At 41.0% G+C, this 24,091-nt stretch overlaps 1 protein-coding gene across 4 annotated transcripts in view; it reads left to right on the top strand.

Moving 5' to 3' along the window:
* SGIP1 (SH3GL interacting endocytic adaptor 1) overlaps positions 1-24,091 on the top strand; it is a 182,017-nt gene that overhangs the window by 56,286 nt on the left and 101,640 nt on the right. For all 4 annotated transcript variants that reach the window (XM_043520892.1, XM_037907616.2, XM_007063421.3 and 1 more), the window contains exon 3: positions 14,650-14,713. In XM_043520892.1, coding sequence (XP_043376827.1) covers positions 14,650-14,713 — 64 coding nt within the window. The remainder of the gene's footprint in view (positions 1-14,649; positions 14,714-24,091) is intronic.

Here is a 24,091-nt window from a genome sequence, read left to right as displayed (position 1 = left end):
GCCTCTGTTTGTGGAAAGTTACTGCTCTAAGATGGAGTACAGGGTCACAAGAGCATACCACATGTCCTTACAGGCTTTGATGACTCTCAGAGGCAGTCATTGCCCATATCTGTGCTGAGCCATCCGCAGGAAGGCTTCTCTGGGCAGAATGAGTTTCTCCTATGGCCTGTGGTTAGTGTGAAGTGTTTTTAATGGGCCATCCAGATTGAATAGTCCATTCACAAGGTGCTGGCTAGACTGGCTGTAAACTACCTTGTGGGAGTTACCCCAGGAACAAACATTTTGAGATACAGGTATATAGTCAATATTCATAACTTTGGATACAGTGATGATACATAGCTTTAAAGAGTATAATCTTATTTAGCACTTCATAACTTTTCCATGGACACCTTACATGACATACCTTATACAAGAGTTGTTGCAGTTGTCTAACAGTGGCAATATCAATGATATACGTGGTCACATTTCAATCATACAGCATCACAAATGCCTTCACTCTAAGTAAGGAATACTTTAAGGAGGCTGTTTGATCACTCTGTTAACTACTGTCATTACTCTCGGAGTGAATAGAATTGCAGGATCTGGACATAAGTCAGACTTGCTGAGATAAATTACAGTTGATACTAGAGCTGTGCAAATAAGTGCATTTTCAGTTTGCTGGCCAAACTGGAAAAGCTCCTCTTAACCCCAATAAATAAATAAAAAATTCAGCTCAAATGAATAGTTCATTTTCAAGGTTTTGACTTTTTTTAAAGTAAATTTGAAGTAAAAAATGTCAAAACAAATCAGATTTTTGGAGAATTGTTTGAGGGTCGTTTGTTTTTTTGAGTTAAAGAATTTGGTGAATTCAGTACCAATTTATGAAATGGTTCAGTTGACTTGAATATACATTTTTTTGGTGAGAAGTTTTTTCTGAAACATTTTGCCCAGCTCTTGTTTATGTACAAGGAACTGCAACCTAGGGCCTGGTCTAACAATGGGAGAATCACATGATTCTACCCTGAGAGACAGTTGAATGCTAGAGGCCTGAGTTCGAGAAAGGTGGCGCACTCAGAGACCAGGGGAGGTCAGAAGTTCAATTAAGCTAGTAACTGTGACAGTATGCACATGGCAACATTAAATTGACCTACCTCTGTCACCACTGAAATAGAAACCCTAATTTAAACAGTTGGGTTAACAAGCTGTGTATGGTTTGAAGAACACATGCATAACTGGAAAATAAACCGACAAAAGCAAGTTCCTTCCTCACCGTCAAGCAATGTTTCTTTGAATATCAAAGCCCAAACATAGGCTACAAAATGAAAGATATGAGATGAAGGTCACAGGAAAAATAGTGCAGGAAGCTTTAAATGATGTAGAATTAACTTTCTATTACTCCCAGATAACACTAGCTATAAACTTGCTTTCACAAATAAGTATTCTTATAGATTCTTTTTTATTTTTTTTATTCAAATAACAAATACACATAAAAACTGCCAAATAAGAAGATATGGATTTAAAAAAAAATATGTACCAGTAAAGATTTAAACCTCCTCATGCTAGTGTATCTCAGTACTGCCATTATGGGGCTGTTACTGCTCTTAAATTAGCTCTGCTGGAGAGAGAGAATTAAAATCAATGTCCTGATGCTGGCTTAGTGAACGTGGTACTTGGTAAAGAAAGGTGAGGAGTAGGTGCCCTGCTTTAGACAAATATGACTTTAAGTGTCTGTGTAGCTGAACTTTTAGTTTCTCTGAACTGGGGAATTCAGATCCTTGTTTCTCTGTATCAGGATCCCTCCACTCTCATATATCCTTCATTCCCTTCTCTTGTGTCCCTTTTCTGCCACCCAAGTGCCTTCTCACTTGCCACCACCTTTTCTGTCTTAGCAGTCAGTTCCTCACCGCTGTCTACAAGCACCCTCCCAGAACTGCAGCATTTCCAGTGTATCGGGGATGGTGTTTTGCCAAACTTATAAAAATGGACACAGCCTTTTTCTTTTAATTTGATGCATTATAAGGATGAATTTTTAGGAACTGTTTAACTCTACAATTCTTCAGCACCTCAAGCAATTAGGAAATGAGATTGGAGACTTTCAAAATAAAATATAGAACTATATTACTGTCCATATATTTCAACCTCTCAAATGACTATCTGTCTTTTCAAAGACAGATATGACATTCCAACAATTATCCTCCCAGTAAAGCCAGGGCTTGGGTGAGTTAATCTCAGAATGTGTAATCCAAAATGAATCACTATTTTAGCCTTCTTCCAAATGGGAAGATCATAATGCAGACTCCCATTGGACCTCCTTCATTATATTTTTTTAATTCCCCTGAATTGCAAGTGGGACAGACTGACCCTGTTCACTGGAATTCCTAGGGTTCCCCTTCCCAGTAGCTGACCATATTCCCTGGGACACTTGACATGAGCAGAAGAGGAGCCTGTGGGCAGCAAATATCTGTAGATGACCTACCTCCACTGCATGTTTGTATTTTTCTCTTTTCTGCAACGGTCATTAATGAAAAGAGCTAGTCTTCAGTTTCTCCTGCTACCAGTCTCAAGCATTGTTACTTTACCATATCTAAAAAGGTTGCTTGTCTGCTGTGAAGGTTTGAACCAAATAACGGTGCCAGAAGCAGGTGACAGTTTAGTGCTGCAGCAGAAAACCACATGGCCTGAGGCCTTACCTCAGTCAGGAATAACTGATTAAGTAACCTCGAAGTGACATAATCAGTAGAATGGAAGGTGAGTAGCTTAAAATACCTTCATATAGCTAATCTGTATGATAGCTTTGGCATAGGCTTTGAAAAGGGAGCCACCTCCCTGCCTGCTGGACCTGCCTTCAAGGTAACCATGCGTCGAAACAGGTGTCTGTAGCAAAGTGGGTAAAATGAAAGCCCTACATTGTGTGTCATTACAGATAAGACCTATTTGGGAGGAGGGACTTTAATGGGTCTTGCATTTTCTATAGAACAAATAAGATCTTAATGTCAGGATAAACATTAAATTGTTGTGAGGGGAAGGAGGCACAGACTGTAGCCTGTAAGGATTTGACAGGAGATTTCAAATTAAAAATAGCTAGTTTGTGACCAGAAATAACATAAAATGGGGAGGGAGAATCAAACAAATATGGATTTGTCTCAGCATGCTGTCTCCTGAACAGGTTGTCAAGTAAGGGTGGGGGGAAGGCATTAAAAACATGTGCTATAAAAATAAAGTTTAATTAGAGAACATGCTTCAACAATGGACATTTCTTCAGGCTGTGAAGACACTGTCTCCAATGCCATTTTCTGTTTTAGTCTTTCATTTCGTAAAACTTTTTTGCTAACCTTTATCATTTTATGCAGACTTTAAGATAGTGAACCCATTATATAACTGAGCAGAACACTTATTTGGTAAAGTCAGTCATTGAGGTCTATCTTGACTAAGAATACAGATCACTTTGCTAAAATTTTTTTTCTTTCCAACCTTTAATGCATAGGGGGTAAAGTTATGCTTTGCAGTGAGATCCTTGTAGGTCTCATCTAGATATTAACATACTCCATTATGAAAGAAGTTGTCCTAAAACCAAAAACCAGATACGGTATAAACAGTGCCTTACACTGAACAAATGTACAAAATCAAGGAAATTGAGTTGAGGTTGCCAAAGCAACTGTAACAGTTTCCTTTATCCAACTGTGCCTGTGTTCGGCATCATACCTGGTGTATGTAAGATCACCCTGACGTGAGAATCTCTGCAGCCCTACCTAATCAAACCCTTACGTAATATTGTCATTACAGAAAGATGCAATAAACATGTCTCAGAATGACTGACCCAGACCCAGAAGTAATTTTCTATGTTTAATGGTGGTATTATTTTTTAAAAATACAACTATAGGTACCCACCCTGTAGAGAACAATCACAACATAAAAGGACTGCCCATAAATATATAGGTTGTATCCCATATGCTCCCCAACGAAGAGTGGGAGAAGGGGAAAAGAGCTTTGCAGTGTGCCTATAACATTAACAAATCTGGACCCACAGCAGGTGCAATTTCCAAAACTGATGACCCATCACAGGCAGTCCCCTACCAGCAGCTTCTTCTCCTTTAGATACGGGGCCAAAATGTTTTGTATTCAGAATAGTTGTAATTATTTGCAAAATATATTAATTCCTCTATAACTTTCTAGTCCTATGTAAAGAGGTGTGTTTATGAGAGCCTCTTCTTCCTCTCTTTTTTTGAAAAGCTCTCTCATGCCCACGTTCCTACCTTAGGCAAAACCTACCAGTGTGTGGTTTCCAGAAGCAGTAAAGAGATTTATTTTTCCTTTCACAGTAGAGAACACCTGTCACAGAAGTTTCACAGTTAGTAGGATCAATAGGCATATTCTCAAGCTCTACTGAATTACTCCTCAGAAAGGTGTTCTTCATTGTACTGCGTATGAAATGAAGTTCTACTTGCTGGCCTTTCTGTTCTTGTAAACAGATGCCTATTCTATTCATTATTAGTAACTAGGGTGACCAGATAGCAAGTGTGAAAAATTGGGACAGGACTGGGGGGTAATAGAACCATAGGGTTAGAAGGGACCACAAGGGTCATCTAGTCTAACCCCCCTGGCAATATGCAGGATTTGTTGTGTCTAAACCATCCAAGAGACAGATGACTATCCAGCCTCCTTTTGAAAACCTCCAGTGAAGGAGCTTCCACAACTTCCCTAGGCGGTCTTTTCCATTGTCCTACGGTTAGGAAGTTTCCCCTGAGATTTAATCTAAATCGGCCATGCTGTAGTTTGAACCCATTGTCTCTTGTTCTGCCCTCTGTGGCGGGAGAGAACAACTTTTTCTCCATGTTTTTTATGGCAGCCTTTCAAGTATTTGAAGACTGCTTGTATGTCCCCCCTTAATCTCCTCTTTTCCAAACTAAACATACCCAGTTCCTTCAGCCTTTGCTCAAGGGCTTGCATTCCATCCCTTTGATCACCTTTGTCACTCACCTCTGGATCATTTCCAGTTTCTCTACATCATATCTATACATTGGTGACCAAAACTGAACACAGTACTCCAGCTGAGGCCTAACCAGTGCTGAGTAGAGTGGTACTATCACCTCCTGTGACTTGCATGCTATGCCTCTGTTATTGTAACCTAAAGTTGCTTTTTTTTTTTTTTTGCAACAGCATTGCATTGATGACACGTTGCGGTTATGATCCATCACAACTCCCAGATCCTCTCAGCAGTGCAGCTTGCCAAGCCAGTTATCACCCGTTCTGCATTTGTACATTTGTCTTTGTTGAATTTCATTTTGTTGTCTATAACCCAGTTCTCCAATTTATCCATATCCCTTTGAATTTTAGCTCTATCCGCCAAAGTGTTTCCAGCCCCCGGCCAGCTTTGTGTCATCTGCAAACTTGATCAGGATGCTCTCTATTCCTACATCCAGGTCATTAATAAAGATGTTAAATAACACCAGACCCAGAACAGATCCCTGTGGAATCCCCCTCGAGACTTCCTTCCAATCTGACATCATTCCATTTAATAGTTACTCTTTTTTTGCATCCGATGAAGTGAGCTGTAGCTCACTAAAGCTTATGCTCAAATAAATTTGTTAGTCTCTAAGGTGCCACAAGTCCTCCTTTTCTTTTTTTGTGGTGGTTTAACCAATTATGTATCCATTTGATGGTGGTTCTGCAAGCCTATATTTCTCCAGCTTCCTTATCAGACTGTCATGTGGGACTGTGTCAAAAGCCTTGCTAAAGTCCAGGTATGTTATGTCCACTGCATTCCCCCATCCACCAAATCAGTTACTCTGTCAAAGAATGAAATGAAGCTGGTTTGGCATGATTGATTCTTAGTAAATCCATGCTGGCTACTTAGTGCACTGTTGGAGACCTGGATTCAAAACCTGATATAGGGGTGGTTGTTTTCTTAAAAAAACCAACCCCCCCCCCCCAAAAAAAAAAAAAACACCACATGTAGTATCATAGTACCTATTGTTGCTGCTTTTGTTTCACAAAATGACTACAAAATATTTTATTTACCCCAAGGGTAACTTAATAAAATCAGGGTGCCAATGTCCTCCCTATGTGCTAAGCAACTGTCTCAATGGGGGCCCCCCAAAAGTCCCCTCTCTCACACACAAATATTGAAGGACTTTATGGATCAAATAAAGCCTTTCCTTGTGCCCTGAAGGCTGACAAACTCATTCTGTTGGATTAGAAGGTGCAAATTCCATAGATGAGATCCTTCAATTTAAGAAATCCTGCCACCATTCCTGGAAATCTGGGTTGTGGGCATCAGCAGCAAAAGGCCCTGAGCACATTTTAACTTCCATGGTGGGGCACTGAGGATAAGGCAGTCTCTCAAATGCCTGGCAAAATCCATGCTCCATTGAGTCAATGGCAAAATGTCCACAGACTTCTGTAGGTGCCAGGATTTCAAACCAGAGTTCTAGACCTTTCAAGTTAGCACAAAACTTAGTGGCTCATATAGAGTAGTACTAAAGGTGTGGTAAATGCTGTTTCCTGTAATTGGTAATGATGCTGTGTTTTTAAAATGTTGAAACTAGGCAGATTTTAATACCACTACAGTTCTTGAAATCTGTCACCAAGAGGGTACTAAGAGAGTAACTTAATGTTTCATTTTGAGGATAAAAACCAAGCCCAGTGCTAGCCCATGTGATTTTGACATTATGCAGAGAAAACTAGTGTTTAGACATACTTACTGAAACTTGTAACAGAAACTATCAACAAGTGCAGAATGTTTCAGGAAATATTGAAATGAATTGCAACTCAAGGACACATTCAAAGTAAGCAGAGTAGAGAAACATAAAGCATTAATCATATGAGTTGAAAACGAGCACTTTGGCTTGTAGAATAAACATAATAAAAGCATTCCTTGGCTGGCTCTGTGCGTTGTCCTCTGCACTAATTTTGTCATTTCAAATACTTAAAAGATTAGATAAATTGAATTTGCTTCCGCAGAATTATTGTCAGTCCTTTCCTTACAGAAGAACATTATGTGACACACACAGAATATTTGATAACTGGATATGAAGGAAACAGTATCAAGAAGGGTAAATAAGATGCTAGAGTCTTTGTCTATCTGACTGTAGCCAGGAGAAAAACATTTTATACAAAGAAAAGAGCAAGTGGAATTTTACTAAGGTTTAGGATTTCTCCTGCATGCCATTCATTTCAATATTTGCACAAAAGGACCTGACCAACGGCCATTTTTTAGTTCTCGGTTTTGTCAGCTATAACATTATTCTTAATTCTCATAGGTAAAATACCACAAATATGCGCAGTGTTTTACAGTAGAAACTAAAAGAAAATGTTCATGCCCCAAAGGGGAGTTAGTGTAGTGAACTTTACCAAGATTGAGGGGGGAGGGGAAAAAAAAAAGAGGTAGCGTGCCTAAAGTTAGGTTCCTAGATCTATAGTCAAGCATATAAATATGTGACCAGGTTTTCAAAGGGAACTGTAGGATGCTCCGCATTTTTGAAATGTGGCCTCATATTTATATGCCTGAATGTGGAATTAGGGGCCTACATTTCAGGTCTGATCTTTTAAAATCTTAGCCTATCCATCTAAGAGACCTGGCAGTAGTATGCAATGGGAAGTACAACTGGCTGTGTCCAGTTATGGCACATGCAGTGTGGGCTGTGACTTTACTACAGTTCAGGTCTGTTTGTTGGAACCCGGGTTGTGCCACTGTGTGTATGTTAGGGTTGCCACCTCTGAGATTCAAATAACCGGGACGTCTGGGACAATCCTGAGCCCATAAAACTGGACAGCTGACCGTGTAGACTGAGCACCCTTACAGATTTTCCCAGGACATCTTCCTCAAAAAAGGGATGATACTGGGAAAACCTGGAGAGGTGGCAACCCTTGTGTGGGTGTGTGTTACCTCAGTGTCTGGTAAATCTCTCGATATGAAGTCAGCAACATTTATTAGAATAATCCTGTAGTTATGGCACAGGACTGGGAATCACGAGATCTCCATTAAATTTCCAGCTCTGCCACAGATTTCCTGTGTGACCTTGGGCAAGTCATTTGAACTGTGTACCAGTTTATCTTCTGTAAAATGGGAATAATAGTTGTATACCTCACAGGAATACTGAGAGGTGCTTGGACACTATGATTGTGGAGACTCTCAAGTACCTAAACAAGTTGACAGTCTGAGTTAAGACATGAGGAGGAAGGGTGGTGAGTATTGGTGTAGAAACAGAAAAGACAAGAGTTTACAGCAATAGGACTGTGTGATTGCTTAAGCTGGTAATAATACCATTCAGAGTTGTATACGATTTAACTTTTTGTGTGAATTAATTTTGAAGTCCTCTATTCTTTTGTGAACATGATTCTGCATATGCACAAATGACTGATTTATTTTTGCTGACAATGTTTCAGAACTATTTTACTACCCAGCAAAGCGGGGTATAATTATGTCCCCATTCATTATGTGCTGTTGGATTTAGCTTCAGTTACTTAGTTCCCAAAGGTGATCATTATCATGTCATTTCCTATTTACTGGCAATAGCTTAGGTATTTTTATTATTGCTGATGGGAATGAATTAGTGTTGAATAGCATTCTGCTACTGTGGGGTCCAAACATTTTTCATGATGTCAACCTAATTTTCTCTGGGGCAATCTCTGTATCAATACATGCCCTCCTATTTGCCATCCCATAACATTCTCGTGCAACTATAGCAATTACTTAGAAAAGTAAAGTTAGGGGGAAGCAGAGAATATATTTATCTGTATTTTAAGGCATCTTAGAGGCTGGAAGTAAGGAGGAAGAGCTAACTCCATGTGACCAGCTGCTTCTCCTTTTGACTACAGTTTGTGAATCTCTGCTCTTCTCCATACTGATTAATACTGATGCATGTATGCACTGTGTACGATACCATAGAAAATATACCAGTTATGTAATTGTCTAAAATTGTTACAATATGAATAAAAATAAATATGCAATTTCCATATTATATCTTAGTTAAATATAACTAGTACTTAATTAGTGGAATACCCAGCATTTCAGTCTTTCCTGATTAAAAATACCAATCCTCAATGAATGTTTCCATACTAACACATTGCATTATCCTCACATAAATTTGTCCATTTTGCATTAATGTAGTGAAATGTTTGAATTTAATTCCTGAATCTTTAAAAAAAAAATCTGCTTTTTAAAAAAATCAATTATGAAAACTGGTGGAGAGTTTTGATTGAAATTGACTTCTAGTGGGAAACGAAAATGTTTTTGTTTTCAATAAATGTTAAGTATAGACCTGATGTACTCTGGATTTAATTAGTGTTAGCAACTACAAATAATAAAAGGAAAAAGGCAATTGGTATAGGGATCAGTTTTCAAAACAATTAACCTCTATACTGAGCTGTTTTACACACTAAGGGGTATGGATAATTTTCATAAAAGGATATGTGTTGTCTCTACATCTAAGCCAGCATAGGTATATTGGAGTAGAAAAGAAACAGGTCTGTTAGGATGATTCCTTTTGATGCTACTGGATCTAGGCAAAACCTTATAATTCCCTCGCTCGCTAACTAAACTCAGTTTGTGCTGTCTGGAGTCACCAAACGAGGTCTCTGAGTTGTGGCATAGACTAAGCAATCATATCCATGACCACTGATTGCACTACAGGTTTGACCAGCAATGTACTTCATCAGGGCCTGAATGATACATAGATAGTGACTTCCAGCTGAGACCACATTTAACATGGGTCAGGCTCATCTGGCCAAGGAGAAAGATCTCCTTGGCCCGACTAGTAGATCAGCTAATTTTGAAGCTTGACCTAATGCAGGAGTGTGCAGCTGCCAGGTGGGGGATTCAGCTAATTGGCAGTCTGCTTTAGTACCTAGCCATCACTTTAAAAGCTGCTGCCTGAAGATTAAAGTGGTCTCAGGAAGTGTCAAGTCTGTCATTGCCCAAGGATGGAATTTCATTACTTAGTATTTTTTTTTAAAAAATGTTTGGGACTGGGACAGCTCATTAAAATACATTTACGGTGCCAGGACTTCCTTTGTGAAAGGCAGGAAGCATTTCAATATGAGATGATAGAAGCAGGGTCAATGCCCAGGTGAAAAGATAGTCCTGCAGTGCTGAGTGCCTTTTTCAACCTGCATAGAGAGGCCCATTGGGGATAGACTGTCACCAGTGACCTAGCAGAGGCTGGCATCTCATGGTATTCGCAAGCATCAGGACTGCCCAAGCCATGAGTTATAAACTCGAAATAAACCCATGACATGTATTTTCAGCCTGAAATGCCCCAAAATCTATTCCCAGTGCACGTCTGCAACATGATCATTGCAGCGCCATTGGGAGTAGCAGTCAGCTCTGAAAAGAGTAAGACATTCACAGGCAAATACTCCAAGGTGGTGATATCACAGCTACCACTTTGTAGAACATTGCTTGTGCTGTCACCAGGCACGTTATCCCGTTTCTCCTAGCAACAAAAATAATCCACATCAGCAGAGTTGTCAGTTATTGCCTTGATCTGTGACTGGGTGTTTCAGACTGGTTAAAAGTTAGTCTTCTGCCCTTGCTGCCTCTGTGATGTCTGATACCACTCTGCATAATGCTACTGGGCAAAGGGCATAGACTGTATCTTTAAGTACTAAATAGGGGCAAAGCAAATTTAATGTCCCATAAAAGAGAAGTGTCAGTGCAAAAGTTGACGAAGCACTACTAGTTGCTCTAGGGGTTTTTTTATGTGCCAAATGCAAATTTATATAAAAGGCTAAGTGTGGGACATCACTGCATATCATTAATATCTTAGAATTGGAACTGGGACTCCGTACATGTATGATACCTTTAAAGGTGAGTCAAATAAACATGACAGTGATGTGGAAGAAACACCTGTTTTAGCCTAATGATCTTAGAGAAAATATTCAGGAACAGTACATCTTTCCATGAAGATTACCCCTGTAATGCAGAAGAGGTCAGTATTTGCATGGATTAGCTGTTTTGTAATTCCTGACTGGTGTATTAAAGCAGCCACTGCTGAGCTTTATTTCTGCATTTAAACTTCCAAACTAACTTTTTTATCTTTTGAATCAGGCTTGAAATTCTTTGTTGGGGATCAAGTCTGGCTTAAGGATATTTCAGGTCTCTAGTGAAGTTATTCTTGTGGGGAGGTGAGGCTGTCCCTCAGTTTCTTTCCCTTTTTCTTTCTACCCTTTCTTTTCTGGAGCTGGTACCATGTGTTACGATCCTAAGCTAATGAAGGAACTCATCAGTGTGCTCAGACATCCCACGTACTTGGTGATGTTCTCTATCTTGAGGGTGACCCTCTGCCCACAACTACAGGTTTTGCAGGTCCCAAAAGCTTGCTCCATTCACGATGGTTAATTCCCTGTGTTCTCCATCATACCTTCTTTTAGGCTTTGTGTTCTAATCCCCATCACCATTAACACTATACTGAGAGGTTAAGTTTCTTGAGATAATATAAAATATACAATTAAAAAGTTCTTTATTCTAAGTATTTTTTAGTCTTCCCAGGCTTCTGGAGACTTCTGATACACATTGGGTATGTTCATCTCACACATCACATTTATTAGCATAAGCACTCAAGGACACTAATTTAATTCACATATTAGCAACATAGCTAGATTCTCAAAAGAGCACAGTACATTGGGTGCTGAGATCTTCTGAAAATCTATCCAGAAGTGTTGCCATGGGAACAATTGGGTGTTAGTACTTTTGAAAATCTGGCCCATAAAACTATAGAAAAGGCGTTTCAGATAACCATCTGTTTCGATGTGGTCTTTGCTAACCACCACTCACCCCATCAGTGGCCTATTTGCAAATGTAAAAGTAACAGATGGTAGGTATTTAGGTATCTTAAGTCTTTAATTCAGTGTGTTTCATCTTCTTAAAAACAATAATTTGGGCTATCACCCCTTTTGATCTTTTCATCTCTTCCCATCTATTCTCTTCCTCCCTTTACCTGCACATGCTTCCCTACTCCATAATCGCTGGTTCCCTTTTCATGCTGCCTGTTTTTCTCTCTCCTGCTGCTCTGGTCCTCCTGGTGACTCCTGGCTCCTGGTCCTCTGTGACTCTCGATCATGGATGCCACCCCCAGCCATGCTGGTGGGATGGTGGCTCAGAGTACAAACTCCTGTAAAAACAGCTGTAAACAAGGGAGAGCAGTTGGCACTAAATGACATACCAGATCTTGGTGAACCACGAGCAAGTGCTCCATGTATCACCAGATGCCCATGGGCCCCAGTACGAGAACCACTAGTTTAACAAATCCGTGGACATCAAGCATAGGTGCTGAGTTTTTCTTTTCCTCAGAGGGGCTCCACCCCTGCTCCGCCCCAAGGCCCCACGCTCGCTCTGCCTCTTTCTGTCCCGCTTCGTCCCTGCCCACTTGCTGCTCTCCGCCCTTCCGCAAGCCCCTCCCCCAGCCACCAAACAGCTGATCGGGGTGCTGCCAAACAGCTGTGGCTGGTGGATGCTAAGCACCCACTATTTTTTTTTCCCGTGGGTGCTCCAGCCCCGGAGCACCATGGAGTCGGCGCCTATGCCACGAAGAACTTCATAGTTGTAACTACTGCGTATCCTAGTGAGTCAGAACTTTAGATATACAGGTCACCAACCACATGAGCTAAAGGAAAATCTCTTCTAGAATGTATGATCTGTAAGAGACAGCTGAACAATTCTGATGCTAGCCTTGCCATTATTCTCATCACAGAATGGATGAGTATTCTTTTGCCTGTTCTTAAACACCAGTTCATATACAAGTAAATCATATTAAATAGGGAGGTTATATCACATATTACTTACTGACTTCACAATAGGCATAAGGGACTGAAGGACAAAAGGCCTCAACTTGCACAGTCAAGCTATGAATCTCACATTTTAGCAAATTAATTTTGAGGAATGTGCCTGAGAGCCAGATGGCCACATTTGTAAGACAGTGGGTTGAAAAATACCAGCTTAACCTGCTAACAGTAGTGGACAAAATCTTGCAGTCCTTCAAAACTCTTGTTTGAAGTTTTGAGATTTTGTGTAAGGACTCAATGGGGACCTTGTGTTTGGCCCATAGAAAATAGGAGAGATTTTGTTAGATCTGAAAAGTACTTTGAGATATGACATCATATAAATAATGTAGGGAGTGAAATTCAGACTGGGTGATCTATATGGCCTTCTATAGCCCTCCTTATCTATGGATCAAATCTGGAAACCCTAAAACTGCTTTTGCTCCATCCTGACTCAGAACTCATTGAAGTCAATGAGAATTAGTACTAAGTAAGAATACACTAATGATTTCAGGATTTGGCTAAGTGCATTTATGACCACACTTCACAGCTGCTATTATTTTTGGTGCTTGGAATGGGCTGTTTATATTTTGGAAAGATTGCCATTCATTTGCCTTAAGGTAAAGATTACCATCACAGCAGAAATACTGAATGGCTCCTGTTTTGAATGATGGAGACTAAGATGTGTGCAATAAGCTAGATTCCAGAAGGGAGCCTGGCATGCAATTGTTTCATGCTGAGATGTTTGAATACATTAGAAGGGTGTTTTACTTACAGTTAGATAGAAAGGACCACTTGAGGTGTAAGTTTCTCTGCAACAGGTTTGACTAGCATTTCAGTGCTCCAAACCAGCACTTGTAACTGCTTTCTCTGCTTCACCCCTCAATCCTCTGGTAGCAGTTGCTGTTACAGCACCCTTTTTCCAGCAAGATGAGCAGATTGCACAGGCACTGCTTTGTAGATAATCCATCAGGGAATATTCAAGGAGAAAGGTGAAGGAGCACTTTGTGTCCAGGGGTGGAATGAGGGGTATCATTGTAGCAACAGAAGTCTGAGTACAAGAAGGTAGAAATTTCTCCCTACCTAAAGTATCCTTCATACAATGTGGCAGGTTGGATACACAAACTTGTTTTTTTTTCCTTGATGGCTAATTTACATTCTATAATACTTATAATACAAGTATCTACTGTACACAGTGCTTAATTTGTGCCAGGGCTTGCCGGGGCTCAGCCCCAACATCTCTCGGCTTGGCAGTTCATAGTCCCGGCACCTCTGGGCTTTCTGTGGCAGTTATAAATGTAAAAAAAAATTACTTGAGCCCCAGCACCTCTTGCATTACAAATTAAGCACTGACCATACAGAATGATATATAGTATATTTGTCTATTGGCAAGGCTGAAATGGTAATTGCATATGGATGTTTTTGCTTCCAAGTGGCTTAAAAAAAAAAAAAAAAGCAGACCCACCTCCACACAGCCCCTTCGACGCACATACAGTTGTATAAAATGTTCCTCCGGATATTTAAAAAGCATGATGTTGGTAGAAGTATTGTGTGCTCTTCTGAAGTTTTGACACAAGCTAGTCTGAGCATTTTACTCCTTAAAATGTATTTCAGTGGTCTAATAATCTGTCTTGGTGTACTGCATTTTTTAATGAAATTGTCTTAAAACCAAAAATTAATATGGATGATTAAAACTATTGACCATAATTACTGAGTGACGTGATGTTCAATAAATATGGAATAAAGTAATAGATATTTTTAGATGAACTGGTAAAAGGTATGAGCGTATGTATTAGTTATAAAACCCTATCTGTTTTTAATTACAGCTGCTAATGGAGCAGGTGACCTTTATTCATGTTTTATTTTAGCATGATATTAATATCTCCCTCTGAGTCATCTTCATTTTGTTCACAGGATTGAAAAAGCGTACCAGGAAGGCCTTTGGAATACGGAAGAAGGAAAAGGACACTGATTCCACGTAAGTCTGTGCAATACAACTTAATGCATTTGTGAGTGGCTGAAATGTTTATACCAGGACATTATAGAAGAGCTACATACACTTGACACATGTAGCATACATTACTATTCAAAACTGGCAGTGCAATATTCAACAATACACTTTAAAATATTTCCCTTAGCTAAAGGACAATGTTGGCACAAGAACAAATGGGTATAATCTGGCCATGAATAAATTTAGGCTGGAAATTAGAAGAAGGTTTGAGGTTCCAGAACAGCCTTTCACTAGGAATAGTGGGGTAAAGCAACCTAACTAACTTGAAGGTAGACCTGGACAAATTTATGAACAAGGATTATATGGCAGGATTGCCTGCAATAGGAAGAGACTCAAGGACCCAGGAGATCCTTTCTAATCCTGTGTCCTATGTTCATTTTAATCTAGTAGCCAAACGAATGTGATCCTTGTTCCCCGTCTAATGTTGTAGGGACAATTTAGTTTCATGCGCGTTTCCAAACTGTGGTGGTGATGGTGTTCAAATTAGAGAAATATTACTGCTGTGAGTGTCTCTGTCTAAACCACCAATTTGCATGTGGTCTGCTGAGAATCCTCTTTTGATGCACCATCCATTTAAATATGCTGTTTTAACAGGTCAAGGCCAGTCTTTGGAGTAGTAAAACACTCAACTGGCTTTGTGTTTATGTGCTTTCAGAAGTAGTTATGGCTCAGGGAGAGAATCAAGGTGATGTTTCATTGCTGGGAGTAGATGATGATCATGCATAATAGGATTACCAATTCTTAAGGGTTCTCACTGTTAAACTGGCTTGTTCTAAGTACTGTTTTACTTTCATGGAAAACATTCAATTTCTGCAGTCACTGCGAGGAAGAGGCATATATTTTAGTGTACTCTTTTTCAAGTATATGATTTTGTCCTACTGCTGCAGCATGCTGTGGGGTTCTTTGGTAAGGGATATACCATTATAATAAGTGTATTTTGGAAAAGTTTTAATTGAAAACATACCTTGTCCAGCTACAATCATAAAAGAAAGAGCAACAGAAGAAGACTACAGAAAATGTCACGTGCTGTACAATTGAGCGTACAGCAACCTCTGGAGGAGTGATATACATATGGAAGAAAGGATGGGTGGGTGGGGGTAGGGAATTAAGGCTTCTCAGTTGTGTTTAGCTTTTGACAACGCAGAAATCCATATATTTTTTCCAAGAAAAAATATGCCACATAAGGTTGCCACCTCTGAGATACAAAAAAATAAGGAACACCTGGGATATTCCTGAGCCCATAAAATTGGACAGTTGGCCATGTGTACTGAACATCCTTACAGACTTCCCAGGATAATCACCTCAAAAAAGGGATGATCCTGGGAAAACCTGGACAGGTGACAACACTAATACCAAAGTCATGTGGTTGCTAAATTATCTAATACCGATGTGACTGTCACTGGAGCTCTGTGAACATATCCAGCATTTCCTGGACAGATTGTGCTTTTGACTACACCATCCTCCCTCTGACTTCCACCTAGTGAGGACCATTTTAATCTGCAGTTGAGGCGCCATAGGAACCCTGTTGCTGATGTCTGCCCAGCAGATGCAGTGATTCAATGCATCCCTAGCTACCCTGGCTATGTCCCCTTTTTAGCCACTGTCATCTCTTTAGGTGGTGCTGACCAGCTTCCTTTCCCTTTGATGAAAGGGAGGTTATGTATAATTAGCGCCCTTTGACCAGTCTGTCCAGAAGACAGTTTACAGAATCTAGCCCTTGTTTGCAACAGAAGTTCTATAGGTAATTAGCGGGCTCTGTGCCGCTGCTGGTGTTGCCAGTTCTCCACTTCTGCTTGATGTTGCTGTGTCTTTGAGATGCACATCAAAATGTGGCTAGTTGAAGGATTTTGCTGCCATAGGCAAAGTGGAGAATAATATGTTGTTTCCAATTACATTTTGATGCCGTAGGCAATGGCCTCTTCTGCCTTCAAAAAGAGGTGAAATTCCCGTACATCTTCATCGGTAACCTGAAAATGCCTGTGCAAGCTGTTAATCCCTGGAAATACACACCTGAAGCAAAGCGAAAAGGCCTGTGTTTTAAAAAAAAATGAAAGAAAATTGGGCCATTGCATCAGCAAAATGGTAACAACTGTTATATTGCAACCTTTGCTTGTGAATGGGTTGCTTAGCAACAGGTACCACAGACTTAAACTACTACTTGAACTCGTTGAAATTGCCTAGGGAACAGCATGTGAGCCCCTGAGCTGTCTCAAATAACAGCTGTCAGGCAGGTGAGGCAAGTTGAGAAGAGATGGGATGAAAGCAAAGAGATGGGGAGGTAGATGACGATAGTGAGAAGGGGAAGGGAACAGACAGATGGGAAAAAGCAAGTAGCCATGAGGTGGTAGAGATGGATTGGAATGGGTAGACCAGAAATAAAAGGAAAAGGCAGTGAATAAAAAGTGGATTGGAGTCAGAAATAAGAAAATAATATGAAAAATGGTAGAGGGGTGGTTTAAAAACACAGAGAACCTAAAAAACAAAACCTGGAGTAATTTAATAAGAGAACATGAGATGCATACTTAAATGCCTATTTGTCAGCCAGCCAGACAACAAGACAGCTAAAGACACCCACGTAGGTCATGTGCAGTTTCATTTATAATTTATCATAAAGATAGAGGAAACAAAGACCATAAATATTTTTGCTTAAAGAAAATCAGTGAAACAACATCTAGTTACTACCTTGTATCTAACCAGTTGCACAACATAATTCGAGCAATTCATTTCAAATGATGTGTTTTTATAGAGGCTGTAGGAACGCTGATGAAAGAGTTAAGATAACGAATCCTGAGGAGGATGTTTTTGATAATGAACTGGTAGGAGAGACTATATTAGGGAAAACACTTTAATTAGCAAGCTACGGAGGTGGCTTATCTTCCTGCTTTGATGGGGTGGGTGGGGTGATTTTTTTTCCTTTTATGGGGTGGGGAGGAGGATGAGGGTGCCATAGCATTGACATTAGTAGGATGGAAACAATGGCAACCATAAGCAGTAATTTTGCTAATTGTGTCCATTGTAAAACTTAGTAGTGCTAATACTTGAGCAAAAGGAGAATACTCATTAGCTTGCAGCTGCAGAACCACAAATATCTGCTTCCTTGGCCTCCAACCACTAGAAGATGTGGGACTACATATTTTGTCATTCACTACTCCCCACTCCCTCCCTTCCTTTGGGTTTGTCTTCCAGTCTAGCCTTTATTTCATTACGTATGCATGAGGCCCTGCCCTCAATAGAATCTACCCCAAGATGAGATCCTACAAGTGTTCTCACACTCTGCCTTTCCTTTTCGTGAGTTGGCTGACTCCCGTGCATGGAGCAGTAGGAATGTACTACTGCCATTGTGGCAGTTATTGTGTAGAAAGAATAGTAAATATGGCAGGCGACCAGCTTGGCTTAACATTGAAATCCTTGCTGATCTTAAACACAAAAAAGAAGCTTACAAGAAGTGGAAGATAGGACAAATAACCAGGGAAGAGTATAAAAATATTGCTCGGGCATACAGGAGTGAAATCAGGAAGGCCAAATCACACCTGGAGTTGCAGCTAGCAAGAGATGTTAAGAGTAACAAGAAGGGTTTCTTCAGGTATGTTAGCAACAAGAAGAAAGTCAAGGAAAGTGGGCCCCTTACTGAATGAGGGAGGCAACCTAGTGACAGAGGATGTGGAAAAAGCTAATGTACTCAACGCTTTTTTTGCTTCTGTCTTCACGAACAAGGTCAGCTCCAATGGAGAGGAGGTGACCAGCCCTCTGAGGAGAAAGAAGTGGTTCGGGACTATTTAGAAAAGCTGGACGAGCACAAGTCCATGGGGCCGGATGTGCTGCATCCGAGAGTGCTAAAGAAGTTGGTGGATGTGATTGCAGAGCCATTGGCCATTATCTTTGAAAACTCATGGCGATCCGGGGAAGTCCCGGACGACTGGAAAAAGGCTAATGTAGTGCCCATTTTTAAAAAAAGGAAGGAGGAGGATCCTGGGAACTACAGGCCAGTCAGCCTCACCTCAGTCCCTGGAAAAATCATGGAGCAGGTCCTCAAGGAATCAATTCTAAAGCACTTAGAGGAGAGGAGAGGAAAGTGATCAGGAACAGTCAGCATGGACTCACCAAGGGCAAGTCATGCCTGACTAATCAAATTGCCTTCTATGATGAGATAACTGGCTCTGTGGATGAGGGGAAAGCAGTGGATGTCTTGTTCCTTGTCTTTAGCAAAGCTTTTGACACCGTCTCCCACAGTATTCTTGCCAGCAAGTTAAAGAAGTATGGGCTGGATGAATGGACTATAAGGTGGATAGAAAGCTGGCTAGATTGTCGGGCTCAACGGGTAGTGATCAATGGCTCCATGTCTAGTTGGCAGCTGGTATCAAGTGGAGTGCCCCAAGGGTCGGTCCTCGGGCCAGTTTTGTTCAATATCTTCATTAATTATCTGGAGGATGGTGTGGATTGCACCCTCAGCAAGTTTGCAGATGACACTAAACGGGGAGGAGAGGTAGATACGCTGGAGGGTAGGGATAGGATACAGAGGGCCCTAGACAAATTAGAGGATTGGGCCAAAAGAAATCTGATGAGGTTCAACAAGGACAAATGCAGAGTCCTGCACTTAGGACGGAAGAATCCCATGCACCGCTACAGACTAGGGACCGAATGGCTCGGCAGCAGTTCTGCAGAAAAGGACCTAGGGGTTACAGTGGACGAGAAGCTGGATATGAGTCAACAGTGTGCCCTTGTTGCCAAGAAGGCCAATGGCATTTTGGGATGTATAAGTAGGGGCATTGCCAGCAGATCGAGGGATGTGATCGTTCCCCTCTATTCAACATTGGTGAGGCCTCATCTGGAGTATTGTGTCCAGTTTTGGTCCCCACACTACAAGAAGGATGTGGAAAAACTGGAAAGAGTCCAGCGGAGGGCAACAAAAATGATTAGGGGACTGGAACACATGACTTATGAGGAGTGGTTGCGGGAACTGGGATTGTTTAGTCTGCGGAAGAGAAGAATGAGGGGGGATTTGATAGCTGCTTTCAACTACCTGAAAGGGGGGTTCCAAAGAGGATGGATCTAGACTGTTCTCAGTGGTAGCAGATGACAGAACGAGGAGTAATGGTCTCCAGTTGCAGTGGGGGAGGTTTAGGTTGGATATTAGGAAAAACTTTTTCACTAGGAGGGTGGTGAAACACTGGAATGCGTTACCTAGGGAGGTGGTGGAATCTCCTTCCTTAGAAGTTTTTAAGGTCAGGCTTGACAAAGCCCTGGCTGGGATGATTTAGTTGGGGATTGGTCCTGCTTTGAGCAGGGGGTTGGACTAGATGACCTCCTGAGGTCCCTTCCAACCCTGATATTCTATGATTCTATGATTGGAATTTAAAAAAAACATGCTTATTGTAAGTGTAATGAGTGCTTTTTGGATCACAGTGCAGAGACAGCATAGAATGGGAGTGGAAGACACACTTATTTGTTGGGCTCATTGTAACGGGCCTGGCACCCACCTCTCGCAAGTGCCCCCTTCTGATTGGGCATGTCTGCGTTCTTTTAGTCTGGAGACCCCTTTCGGTGGTTCTCAGGTGGGTTTTCAGTGACTCAGCCCTCCGGCCGAGTCACACTGTCTAAACATTAGCCATCACAAACTCCTTCTGGAGTGTAAAATAGTCCACAGGGGCCTATCTCAGTACCCCTGTGGTGGTTTCTCTGTCTAGCCCTCCTTGGGCTTTAGTCTTTAAGTAGTCCACCCCTGATATGGGGCTGTATCCCCAGGGCTTCCTGGAGACACTATCTTTCTGTAGCCCTTCCCAGGCTTAGTCCTTACTCAATCCCTAGCAGCCAGCCAGGAGCCTCTTGGTCCCCCGGTCCCTGCCAGCAGCATTAGCTGTCCATAGTCCTGCTGCTGTTCCAGGCAGCCAGGCCTGCAGTCCATTCTTCTCCGCCTCCATGCAGCAACTAACTGCTGCTCTGTTTTGCAGCTCCTTTTATATGGCCCTCCTGGGCCCTGATTGGCTGCTTCTTCTGCAGCCACTCTAGCCTGCTTGGAGGAACTCTCCCCTGCTCCTTTCCTGGGATGGGTGTGACAGAACCCTGAGGCCTCCAGCAAGGGGCCTTTGGGCCTAGTCCAGCCCGTCACACTCATGCAGTTCTAGACACTATGGTACATTCTCTACTTCTACTTGTGCACTGGTAGCTGTTACTGAAAAACATAATAGTTTGACAGAAATTTTAAGGCAAGGAGAAGGGCTCTCTATTTATAGAGTCAGTAACAGGCCTTCTATACTTAGTCATACACTCACTATTAAGGACTGTCATATTTGAAGACCCAAACTCTATCTAGCTAGGGTCTTACATTGGTGCCCATCACCATAGTGTCTGAGCTCCTGAGTAAAAAACAACGACGACAGAGTCAGTAGTGAGATCAAGTATTCCTTACAGACATTAACTAACAGGTTGAGTCTCTCCGTCTGAAGAGTCTAATTATGTCTGTAACTACTTTGAAAACATACAGAATCAGCCATGGGCTTTGGGTTTGAACAACTCAAGCAAAGTCAGTGAAAACTTGGATGAAGATGCCAACTCAAAATAGGCAACTTTAGTATTAACTAAGTTCAGCAGTGCTTTAGTAATCCAATTTGCTTTATCGTGCTAGTTTTCTCTGTAATTATAATCAAGGATTAATAGAATGAAATTTATATTTATAGCTGGATTTATTATAAAAGAATCTTGTTAACATTTCTTAAATTTAACTGTGGATTGCGAACTGATAATTAGTTCAGTCTGCAGGAGCACAGGTAACAGTGCACCAGGGGACAAAGAGCAGGTGGCTTGACGGTGGCTGCATATGCTGAAATAAGGAGGAAAGTGAAGATGTCAATCAACTCCAAAGTTTCCAAAAGGGAATGAAGCCATAAAAAAGAACAAACTCAATAAAGTAGAGGTGTGGAGAGGAAACTGAACAGATTGCAATATTTTAAGCTGAGGGCAGAAGGGAGACAGGAATCTATTGGCTGTATTGACATTGAATTCTGCTGTTGGTGTCGCCTATTATTTTATTGAAAGTGAATTTTGTAATGTTGTATTACACCACTGTGGGTTCGGCTCTGGCGGCTACAGTTTCAAGTTTAACAGAGTGCTCCTTGCTCCAGGGTTAAACTCTCTAGGAACACATAAAGACCAAAAGTAGTGACCACACATACATTCACAAGTACAAGGTCTAGACTGTTTTACAAGTTTCATTAAAGTTATGATCAGCTAAGTATACAGAAATTCTATACAGACCTATGCACAACTTACAAATATGGTTATACTCGCATCCTTAACAACAGTATTAGGGTCTGATGGGTCTCTCATGGCTTGATCATCAGTAGAGGGATGGTTCCTGCTGGAGTCTCTCATAGGAAAACTGAGCTCCCTGTCCTGGGCATCCCCTTTTTATAATGTGATTCTGTCTATACCTACATTCTGCGCATGTCCACAAAAGCACCAACCCTCTTTTGTCTTATTGGTTTGTGTCCCTGGAATCTTAAGGGACCTCAATTTTTATAGGCTGTGTAAATTCCCTTTATTCTCATTAGCATTGACACACAACCTGTATTCTGTTGTTAAGACACATGTTGGAGACAGATGTACCTTTACAGTATTTTTATGATCTAATATTAATCTTCTGGGTAATTTTTTGCAATCTTACCAGTTGGTACCTCTTTTCTCAGAATCCTAGAGCATCGGGTTATTTTCTGGTCACTTGTGTCATCATTTCTTGTCTCCAAGGCCCAAAATAGCTAAGCTAAAGTCTTGCAGGCCTCAACCTACAGGTTCTTGCATTTCAGCTTGTCTTACTCATGTCTGATACTTTGATCAGTATTTAGAGGAACCATCGTATACTTTTATAATCCTTCAAATTAACTCTAATTAACATACAATAAATATATGTAATATAACATGTTAATCATAACATCACACAAATAAATAATAAACTAAAATAATTGGCTACATTAGGCAGGAAGAGATGTAATTTGGAAGAACATACAGGAATTGTCCATTGGAAGAAGCTGCAGCAACAGCACTGATTCTCTTACCATAGCCACATCCCAAGAACACCTATGCACATGTCAGCAATCAGTCATGATGCAGCTGTCACAGTTTCAGGATAATTGCATTTGTGTTTTCCCCCTTCGTGGTCCCTGAATGGTACCTACTTACAGATTTCCAGTTCCCAGCCATCACCTCTCTTGGGGGCAGACCCAGGCCTCACTCCCTCCTCACCAGAGGTTTTAAGACTACACAGCTCCCTGGCCTGCACTAAACAGAACAGTGCCTGTGCTTTGCTTTCTCTGAAGGCTAGACTGATCTATTGCCTGCAGTTGTAAGTTGCCACACACCTCCTTCTAAGCAAGCACATTTATTTTTAAGGTAAAAACATTACAGAGAAAATATATTAAAACAATAAAAGAACCTACATGCCTGCTAAAAAGTTTAGCAGAGGTCACCCCAACCTCTCGTAGTTTTCAGTCCTCCAAAAACCACCACTGGATTTTTCCCCATAATTACAAGTTCGTATCTTGATACTTTGTTCGTATCAGAACAAAGGCTGGGAAGAGCAGCCGTTTCTTTATACAGATTAGGTTTATCGGATTATCAGCAGACAAAGAGCCTCTCCTCAGAGCATAGCTTCAGAAGGCTGGGTTTTCGCATAACCCATAGTTAGGTAATTTTCATTAACCTCTCCCTAGGGATTCCCCAGGAAATCCACTTAACACTTATTGTCCCAAAAGTCTATACTTGTCTGGCACATTTTCAGTATAGTCTTTTGAACTCCCAGTTTTGTCATTGGTCTCATCTACCCCCTAGAGAGGCTACATACAATCCTGACCCACAATTAAATTTGTTTTATACAATAAGAGTTTTCAAGGATACTGCAGAAAATTGCCATATCTGTCTCAGCATCCAGCGAAGGTACTGATGCACAGTGAGCTTACATAGAGGTCCAGAATTAATATGAATGGGACAAGTGAATTCCTGGAGAAGAGGAATTCTGAAATAGCACAGATGTAATCCAGAGGAATTTGCAAAGCCTCCACATTCAAGAGTTTTAAGCTAAAGCAGAGAATGCAAAGGAGATGGTCACAGACCCAGGAATCCAATGGGGTGCCTTTGAGGCCATCAGGTCAGAGATCTTTGGAAACCAGCACAGATCAAGAGAGCAGATGAAAAACCTACAGCAGATGGGAACATTTGCTTGAATGAGTGAAGGGAAATTGAATTAGAGGGAATTCTGAGACCAGGAAAAAACTCTAAAGTTACTTACTCAGTTGATAAAATAAGCTACTTGTCTAATATTGATATGCATAGTGTTAATCATCCTGAGCTAATTTG

The sequence above is a fragment of the Chelonia mydas genome, chromosome 8 (genome assembly GCF_015237465.2).
Source record: "Chelonia mydas isolate rCheMyd1 chromosome 8, rCheMyd1.pri.v2, whole genome shotgun sequence".
Classification (NCBI taxonomy): Eukaryota; Metazoa; Chordata; order Testudines; family Cheloniidae; genus Chelonia; species Chelonia mydas.
This window is presented reverse-complemented; position numbering and strand designations above follow the sequence as displayed.